Genomic DNA, 10,345 nt, shown 5'->3' with positions numbered 1-10,345 from the left:
TTTGCTGGAGACAGCACATACTTTTCTGTAATTTAGTGATTGATTTCTTTAATTGTTTTCACACAAGAGGAATGCGGTTGCCAACCAACTGGCTGAAGAATCTCACAGAGCTCTCCAATTCCTTACAGCGGTTTTTAAAATTTTCCATATCCAAAGTAAGAATGGTGGGAGTGTGGAGAAATCAATGTAAACAATCAAATAAAACAGGGCAGAGTTTATGGTTCCTTTTCATTGCAGTACTTTGAAACAGTTACTGTATGCACCAAGTGTACTGTATGCACAAAGTTTTTCTGCTTATTGGTGCTCACCATTGATTCCTTCCTTGTTGGCTGCTGGAACAGAACATTCCAGTTTTTAAAAATGATAGCTGGAGGCTGATGAGAATGGTTACAATGAAGACAGAAAACAGTGAAGTACAGGTTGGCATACACTGCATATTTTTGTTTAAATGAGTGTTACTGTATAAAGAGTACATGCTTTGGAAACTTTGAGTTCCTGTCTCTTCTAAGTAGTGTTATCCACAGTACTATTTAAAGGAACTAATTACAATACATTATTTGCCAGAACTAGATTAGAAAAAGAGATTTGAATTGGGCAAATAGAGCTGAGAACATCAGCCAGAGCATACTTTGAGGAGCATATACTTGGTTGGAAAATGAAACCCAATGTCAATTGGAATGTATTTTGGCATTATAGACACACATAATTATTATTATACCACTATGTACGTGGCTCTTTATTCAGAGTGAAAAAACAAACAGGTCCCTTTTCCACTTTGACTACTAGGGAAACCACCTAAGCTACAGGTAGATTACCCCTTACATGGACATCTGAAATGATATGCAGTAAGAGTGTTCTTGGCTTGTCCTTATTTTGTCATGCCCTACATTTTTTGATGTGCTATATTTTGGGGTGCCTTGTCCTCTTTTTGCAGTTATGACATCTGGTCACCCTGGGTGTAGGGAACACAATGCATTCCAAGCAGCCAAAGGAGAAGCCTGCAATGCCACTGCCTTTCCAAACAGAGGCCTCATGGAGAAGTTTAACAGGTGAAACATTTTCCATCTGCTGCTGTGTGTCTTTTCAAGTCCATCTGTCACACACCCAGATGGTGACACCTTCCTCTAGCTGCAGCTCACACCTGGGAAGAGAGAGGAAATGACTGTTTCAGAAGCTCTGGTCGGAAAACAAAACCTCCAACACCGCCTGAATGATGACAGGCAATCCTAGGCATGTTTATGCAGAAGTAAAGCCCACTGTGTTCAGTGGGGGCTTAGACCCCAATCCTAGGCCTGTCTACTCAGAGGCAAGTCCCACTCTAGTCAATGGGGCTTACTCCCAGGTAAGTGTGGGTGCGACTGCAGCCTTAGAGCCCCCCCCCCGCCTATGGCTGTCTACTCAGAAGTAAAGCCCACTGTGTCAGATGGGGGCTTAGATCCTCATCCTAGGCATGTCTACTCAGAAGTAAGTCCCACTACAGACAACGGGGCTTACTCCCAGGTAAGTGTGGCTGGGACTGCAGCCTCCCCCCCAGGAAAGCAGGCACAGGGCTGCCACCGGAGAAACTGCATAGCACGAGCCCCACGCGCCTTCCGACCACTCTCGCCTCGCCCACGGTAGACGGAGAAGTCTGAGCGCAGCCTTCGCGCGCACCGGAAGCCCCCGACAGTCGGAAGGAGAAAGGACGGGGGGGGGGCCCGAAGGCGACAGACCGCAGGCAGAGCAGAGCGCGCGAGCCTCTGGGCAGGCTCTTCCCGTTTTCTTTAACCCCACCCTGCGCGCGCGGGGTGACGCGTGCGCGCGCAGGCTGGGGCGGGAGCGCGCGCTGCCTGCTGCTGCTCCGCCGCTTGGAAGCCCACGAGCGCGCGCCACCCCCTCCCTCGAATCTGCCCCCTCCCTCTCAACCGCCGCCGCCTCGCGCGCTGACGAGGAAGAGGGCGGAGGGTGAGCAGAGCCGCGACTCTCGCCTCGCCCCTCCCTCAGTCCGCTTGCAGCCGCTGCCGGGGCGGCTTCCTCTCGGCTCTCGCTTGGCAGCACACCCCGCGGGCGGCGGTTTTTCGGGCGGCGTCGGGGACCCTCTCCTCCTCCTCCCGCTCACACGCGTGCCCCGCCTCGGCCGCCATGAACCCCAGCTGCGCCCGCTGCGGCAAGATCGTGTACCCCACCGAGAAGGTGAACTGCCTGGATAAGGTGGGTGCCCTGAGGAGACCGTTGAAGGGGGCGGGGGGCCGCGAGAGGGACCGTTGAGCGGACCGTTGAAGGGGGTGTGGGGACCGTTGAAGGGGGCGGGTGGTCACGAGGGGGACCGTTGAAGGGGGCGGGGGGCCGCAAGGGGACCACTGAAGGGGGTGGGGGGCCGCCAGGTGAACCGCGGGAGGCTGCGCGAGGCGGGGACTTGGTGGTCGCCGTTCGGGGTGGGGGTGAGAGTCGCGGGGGGGCTGCGTGTGGGCGCGCCGTGAAGGCGGGGAGGGGGGGCGGGGAGACTTCCTGGGAAAGACGGTGGCGCTGGCAGGGGAGGGCGGGAGGAATGCAGGCCCCGGAGTGAGGAATTGCCGGAAGGGAGAGCCCGAGGGGGGAGGGGTGGGAGGCGAGGCGAGGCAGCACGTCGTAGGCGCCAGGCAGGTTCGGGAGGAGACGGTGAAGGGGGGGTTGTTGGGAGGGGGAGATCGAGGGTGGGCGCGAGGGCAGGCGTCGCCTGTGGGGTGTGGCGGGCGGATACCTGGGAGAGGGAAAGAGCTGGGGGGGGCGGCAAGTCTAGAAGGGCGGGTTGGTAACAGGTTGCTGCTCCTTGAAGGAGTCCAAGAGCAGCAGCGTCCTTTGGGGAGGTGAGAGGTCTAGAAGGGTTGGCAACAGGTTGCAGCTCCTCGAAGGAGTCAAGGTGCGGGAGAGTCACTTGGGGAGGTGCGAGATTCTGGGCGTGAGTGGCAGCTTCTTTGGCTGGCGGGTGAATAAATAGGATGTGGGTTTTTTTGTGGGTGCCTGCAGGTTACCAATGTTGTCAAGGCAGAGGCGCCTTCGCTTCGAAGTCGGAATGAGGGGCGTGCCACCTCACCTGTAGGGCCGTGGGGGTGAAAGAGAGGGAAGTGGGTAATGGGGTGTAGGCTCTACAACACTATAGAGCAGTAGTTCCCAACGTTTAGGAGCCAGCGTACCACTGAGGCAAACACTGGAATTGTTGTGGACCATGTACAACCTCCTCCAACCCACCACGCAAAAAGTACAATTCAGTTTGGTAGCCCACGGGGGAGTGCTCAGCAAGACACTGGAAATGCCAGCTGCAGGGGATTCATCCTCCACCTTCTCTGGTGGTCCATGGGAAAGCATCTAGCTGAGCGCTCCTACATAGAGTTCTAGAAAGGATGGAGAATGGACCTTCCTGCAGCTGGCACATCAGCAAGCACCGGACCACCAGAGACGGGCTACCTATAGATACAGTCTACCTACAGACACAGCTAATACTTCAGTGGTCCTTGGGGGAGCACTCACTTGGCGAGATACTGGAAGTAGTCAAAGGTGATCATCTTTTATTTTTCCCTGAGACCTCGTGGACCCCCTTTGGTCCACAGACCAGAGGTTGGGAACCACTGTTGTAGAGGATGTGTTCCCAGAACCTGCTCAAACTCCTAGCCTAGTGATTTTCATCTCACAGCACACTTACAAGGTGCTAAAATTGTCAAGGCACACCATCAGTTTTTTGTCCATTGACAAGGCACACCATGCTGCAAGTAGGGGGCTCAGATCCTGCAATTTCCCTATTAATGAGCCTCCCCCAAACTCCCATGGCATACTTATGGACCATCTGGTGCACCAGTGTGCCCCAGCACAGTGGTTGAAAATTGCTATCGTAGCCCTTACATTTAAAATTCTCCATGTCCTCTGCCCTCATTTCCTCTAAGCCCTCTTACGCTGCTCTCCTGCCTGTGCCCTTGCTCTTCCAGCTCCACCACCTTCAGCAGTTCCAAAGGTCTCCAGTTCTCTAAAATGACTCTGTCCTTCATTTGTTGTTGCTGCTTGTGCTTGAAACTGCTTCTTAGAACACTTACGGCATGGTTCCCTGCCTTCTTAAAACCCACTTTTTCCACAAAGCTTTTGGCACCACACTTTAGTCTTTTCCCCTACTGTAAGGAAGCTAAGTAAATGTAACTGAAACAATTGCATATGTTTTCCCTGTGGGTCCCTGCCTCAATCTCCCTCCCTCCCCCATTTTAACAATATCAATTTCCCCCTTAATATCAATATCTAGCTTAACCACCCTCTACCCTGAAGGGCTTACATTTCATGCACATTGATGGCATCAAATAAATAATGAAGTTCATAACTGGGTTGCTGTGGAATGTGCAGTGGGGAATGCAGTTTGGTGAGAGACTTCTGGGGAAGGTATTTGGTGAGGTTGGGCAGGGCTCATTCTGTGGTAGCAGCTTTGCTTTTCTGGAAGTGATCATGGTTGGGAAATCTGAAGTAACTTAAACAGATGTTTGGTCAGATATGGGTTTAAGATGTACTTCTATGGTGTGTACTTCTATGTTTAAGATGTACTTCTAGTAAGGGGTGTGTGAGCAATCTAATACTTGGGAGGTAAGAATCTTAAAGGAAATGATATCAGCCAGGTCAAGGAATAATTGAGAATCAATTGATGGCTTGATCCTCAGCAATGTTTTCCTTTTCAAAAAGAATTAGTGGGCAAAAATGAAAATTGAGTTTGAGGATAGTGGGCATGTGGTGTTGAATCTTGAATTTGCCTTCTCTAAATTTCTTCACCTTATCCATGAAGGATAGCTGCCAAGGTAGGTTCACTGGTCCTCATCTTTCAATGTTATAATCTTGCCCTTATGTTCAGAATTGTTGAGACATCTAATCTGAATAAACAGATCAGGCCCCAAACCTAGCTTACTACTGATTATTCTGTAACTTTCCTTTTTTCTTCATCTGCTCTTGACTTGAATAGAGAGTAGCATACTTACCTTTCCATAATATTTCTACTAAATTGTCGAATCAGAAATTGTTGCATGAAAGTGCGTTAGAGAAAAGCACCTTCTAAATTGCTCTGTTTGGAAAAACTGCTAACACTATGGAACATCTGAATTTGGTATTGGAGGCATTCCAGATTTGAATGCTGAGATCAAAAGTTTGGGAGTGTTTGAGCCACGTTGTCAGCTGCTGGTTTGAAGCTCTGTTTAAAAAGCAGCATAAATACTATGATTTGTAGATTTTTTTTTACTGTTTTAAGACTTTTAATTAAGCTATTAATAAAGGACTTTTGTAGTGTATATTTCTTCCTCAGTTGCAAACACAGATGAGTATCTCGAGATAATAAAAATTAGATTTTCATGCTCAAACTTTCATCTGCTTTACATTAGATTCTGTTCCGCTGCCTCCTCCTTTCAGATTGATTGTTCTCCAGTGTTCAGGCTCTAAAACTTGGTTTTATAGATTTCTTTAAAAGGTTTATTTCAAAGCAAAAATCTCCTTTTGCTGTTGGGTGTTTTTTCTCAAGTTTTAAAAATCTTGTATGTTATACCCCAGGTTTGTGGAGAGATCAGATTTGTTTGCTTATGTTTTGTTAGCTAGAATAACTTTTTCTTTACTTCTTACTATGCTATTCCAATTAAATAAGTGCTGCTTTTTGTGTTGCTTGTATGTGGAGTTGGTCCTCCTCCCTTCTCCATGAGTATCTTTTTGAGGAGATAAGTTTGAAAAATTTGGATGTCTCAGTACATGATTATGAATTCAAGAGATTTTACTCCATACCTGGTCCCCAGTTTGGTGATAACTATGGCTGAAAACTACATGTGAAGGCAGCAGGCTTGCTTGATTAAACCCCAGTCTGTCCCAATGCATATTAAGTGGGATGAGTGGGGAACTGATTTTTAAGGCAAAAGGCTAAGGGGCCTGGGGAGGGCACTGAACCTTTGCCCATGCTAATCTTCCCATAGCCTGCCACCTATGTTTCTCTTCTTCCAGCAAAGTTCATTTCTGGTTTTGGAACTCAACTGAGAGGAAAGATGCCTGAGAAACAGACTTGAGGAGGAGAGTTTAGTGTTCTTCACCTTCTCTGAAATCTGCCTGAAATCCCTGCTTTATATAATGCCTGGCTCAGAATTAAATGAGTGGGCCTTTTGTTGTCTCATCTAGCTTAAACTTGTGCTTTTAGCATGCACTGAAAGATTTTTATGGATTATTAGACTACTGCAAGATGTCAGTGAAGTGGTGGTGGTATTCCCATCCTTCTGAAAAGATAGATGCTCTGGGAAGAGAGTGTGGCTTTAAAGAGTGGTTGCAATTCTGGTTCAAAGTATTAAGCCAGGTACCATGCAGTATGTATCTTGTATACTGTGTGACTGTGCACCTTATAATGTACAGTGGTGCCTCGCATAACAAAATTAATTCTTTCCGCGAGTCCTTTCGTTATGCGAGTTTTTCGTTTTGCAAAGCGCGTTTTCCCATAGGAATGCATTGAAATTTAATTAATGCGTTCCTATGATCAAGAAAAGTCAGAACAAAGTCAAATTTGGTTTACAAAGTGTTTATTAAGTGCTCTTTAAAGGCATACATACTGTACTGAGGATTTCAAAAAGGGGGGGATGCTGAGTGGGGAGCTTGAAGGCTGTAATCCTGTGCACACTTTCCTGGGAGCAAGCACAATGGGACTTACTTACATAAACTGACATGAAGATCCTCCCCTTACTAGGGTGGACGGGAACATAAACTGGCATGAAGATCCCCCCTTATTAGGGTGAACGGGATCATAAACTGACATGAAGATCCTCCCCTTACTAGGGTGAACAGGATCATAAACTGACATGAAGATCCCCCCTTATTAGGGTGAACGGGATCATAAACTGGCATGAAGATCCCCCCTTATTAGGGTGAATGGGATCAGGCTTGCAGGGGGGGGAGGCTGCGATGGCAGGTTGCTGGGGGGGCTTACATTCAGATGCTGGATGAGGTGAGTGAAGGCACCCCTTCCCTGCTGTGTGAGTGTGGGGGGGCAGAGTATCTGTGTGTGTAAGAGAAGGGGGCAGCCTGTGTGTGTGAGAGAGGGGGGAAAGTGTTTGTGTTGCAGAGAAGTTGTGATGCTCCAGGCTTGGGGTGGGGGAGAGAGAGAGGCTGCAATGCTCCAGGCTTGTGGGGAGAGAGGCTGGGATGCTCCAGGCTTGGGGGGGGAGGGAAGAGAGAGGCTGTGATGCTCCAGGCTTGGGGAGAGAGAGGGCTGTGATGTTCCAGGCTTGTGGGGGGGGGACAAAAAGGGGCGGGAGCAAGAAGGTGCAACCCCTGACAGGCACACAGGAGCCTGGCCCTGTGAGTGAGTGAATGAGGGGTGGTGAAGAGAGCGTAAGTGTGTGTGTGAGAGGGAGGGAGGGATGCTGACTGACCCCGCTGCTGCGCAAGGAAACCCCAAGAACTCATCATCCTTCCTTAGGGTGAACGTGAGCATAAACTGGCATGACGATCCTCCCCCTTCCTTAGGGTGAATGTGAGCATAAACTGGCATGAAGATCCCCCCCTTAAAACAAACCAAAACAACCCCCCCAAAAAAATTTGTCTTGGGAAGCACAGGTCATAACAATTCGTTGTGCGAGTCACCAAAAATCGCAAAACGCTTTCGTTCTGCGAGTTTTTCGGCGCGCGAGGCATTCGTTATGCGAGGTACCACTGTATTTACATATTTTTCAGAATTGAGTTCTTGTACCTCATCTTCAAGTGGACCCCTTGGGCTAACAAGGCATTTAAAAATCACGGTGTTTGTGTGGCAAGGTACCCATATTTTCCAACCCTCTATACCAGCCATTTTCAACCACTGTGCCGTGGCACACTTTTATTAGTTGGGCCATTGGGGATGTGAGCCCCCCCATTGACAGCACAGTGTGCCTTGTCATTTGTCAAAAAACTGATGGTGTGCCTTGACCGTTTTAATACCTTGCCAGTGTGCCATGAGATGAAAAAGGTTGAAAATCACTGCTCTATACTGTGTATCTTTTATTAGGAGGGGAAGGGAAAACTCTGATGCCACAGGCTAATACTACTGTTTGTAGATATTTATGCCTAGCTGAGGTGATGAAGGAGCTCCTTTTTCCTAGCTGAATGTTGTTGATGTTTCTACTTCTGGAGAGCTATATCATGCTTCAGCTTTCCGGCTGTTATGTTAAGAGCGTTTAATTAGTGATACAGGTGTGCTCTGGTATCTGTGGGGGTTTTGTTCTGGAACCCCCTGTGGTTAAGTGAAACTGCAGATACCAGGGATTGCCCCCCACCCTCTGGAAATGAGGAGCTCCCCTCACCTTTGGAGAATCTTCTGAGCCTAGCAGAGGCTGTGCACATCTGTCTGCGACCTCTGCTGTTCTCAGATTGACTTTGAAAGCAAAAAAGTGACTTCCGGTTTTTTCATAAAACTGGAATTTTTAATGCCTTATAAGGCATTAGGAGGCCCTGGGAAGCCATTCTCCTTTCCCAAAACACTGGTTCAATTCCAATTAATGAGCAATAGTATGGTTTGCTTTGAATGAAACTAGACCATAGTGGCTAAACAGGTGTACATCACTTTAAAATCTTCCACTTGATGATGGACCACATATATAATGGTCTACATATTTGATTTCAAAGCACAACAGAGAGGCTCTTAATCAGGCAGCCAAGTCTCCCATAGTCTGAAGCAGAGTGTGTGTTTACACAACAAAGCAGCTCTTAATACAAAGAAGGGGCAATCTATCTCTAGTAGCCTGTGCAGCCAGCTAGTTTCTGGCAGAGAGTGGCTGTTCACACAACAAAGTCACTAGATTTGGCTTAATGTTCGCTTAACGACCTAACTGCATAACAGGAATTGGAGAACATTTCCTGTTAAGTGACACACACCTGTATTGTCAAATTATACCCCTCCATTCAGGCAGAGTTTTCTTCACTTTCTGCTGTTTATGCCAATAAAATAGCAGGAACATGTGCCCTGTGAATCTGCAAAATAAGGTGAACACAACTGCATATGTAGCTGGAGAGAACCTCACCTGTGATCTATAATTTGTCTAAAAACTTTTGTTTAAAAAGTATGTCCCTTATTAATAAGGCATCAGAATTGAAAAAGTATTTGTAAACATAGTTTATGAAATGTTCCTGGTTGTCTGTCAATTCCACATATGTTATGGAACTGTTTTTGTGTCATCAGCAGGTTCAGAGTAGCTGTTTTAGGTACTCTGTATGCTGCTATTTCAGGGAATGCAAAAAGTGGGGTATATAGGTCCCTTGATTATTGTTGCTCTAATTCAGGGGTGTCCAAAGTTTTTGGCAGGAGGGCCACATCATCTTTCTGACACTGTGTTGGGGGCCCGGGGGAAAAAGAATGAATTTACATTTAAAATTTGAATAAATTTACATATGTTTACATAAATGAATATATTAACGATGGAACTTGTATGAATGAATGAAGGTCTTGCAATAGCTCAAGGCCTATAAAAGGCCTTACAGAAAGCAAGGCTGGCCTTTCCTTTGCTGCCGCTACTGCATCACAGATGTGAAACAACAAGCAGTGGAGGGAACCCTCATCCACAGCTCACATGAGACGTCAAACAGTTGCCCTCACGCTGAGAGCAGTTGCATTGGGCCAGTGTGGGCTCCAACAAATCTCCTGAGGGCCAGAGGCTCTTTGGAGACTGGGGGCTCCTTGAGGGCTGCATTGAGAGACCTCGAGGGCCGCAAGTGGCCCCAGGGCCAGGGTTTGGGCACCCCTGCTCTAATTCCAAAGCTGTGGTTCATAGGAATTGTTTAGGGTGGGTGCTGCAGTGTCAGACCGATGTTAAGCCGATAGTGTTCACAAAGAGCTAAAGTTCACTTCCATTTGGCATTGCCATATATGGAGCCAACTAGCAGTTGATTCTAAAATTGTACATGATGTTTCTCCATTATATTAAGACTACTACACTATCACAGTGATTCCCAAATTTTTTTGATTGGTGGCTCCCTTGACCTACTGGGCCATTGGCTGCAGTTCCCCATTAGGGCTACAATCCTATATGTTGTATGGGGTGGTGGGTTTTTCAAAGGATTCTGTGGTTCTCCTGGCTGGTTTCTGAAGCTCCCTGGGATGCCATGGCTCACAGTTTGGGAACCACTGTCCTATCAGATTTCTGGACAAACCATCTTGTGATAATCTCACATGACTTCTATTATCTGATATTACATATAATGAATATTCTGTGATTTTGGTGATACGTAATTGCTCAGTTTCAAAATGGTGAGGGTTTAATGTCTGTAATGTTTTAAGTATTCACTTCTGCTATGAGGAGTTTTAAAAAAACATTATATTCAAATAAAACTGAGTCTCTTTAGTGGTGTGTATTGTTGGATATGAAAGAGTTCC

The 10,345-nt window shown here is 47.3% G+C and overlaps 1 protein-coding gene across 1 annotated transcript in view; it reads left to right on the top strand.

Moving 5' to 3' along the window:
- Positions 1–1,932: 1,932 nt before the first annotated feature.
- LASP1 (LIM and SH3 protein 1) overlaps positions 1,933–10,345 on the top strand; it is a 55,961-nt gene continuing 47,548 nt past the window's right edge. The window contains exon 1 of the mRNA XM_066627943.1: positions 1,933–2,190. Within this exon, the coding sequence (XP_066484040.1) occupies positions 2,122–2,190 (69 nt within the window). The 5' untranslated portion in view covers positions 1,933–2,121. The remainder of the gene's footprint in view (positions 2,191–10,345) is intronic.

This window comes from Tiliqua scincoides, chromosome 5 (genome assembly GCF_035046505.1).
Source record: "Tiliqua scincoides isolate rTilSci1 chromosome 5, rTilSci1.hap2, whole genome shotgun sequence".
Classification (NCBI taxonomy): Eukaryota; Metazoa; Chordata; class Lepidosauria; order Squamata; family Scincidae; genus Tiliqua; species Tiliqua scincoides.
This window is presented reverse-complemented; position numbering and strand designations above follow the sequence as displayed.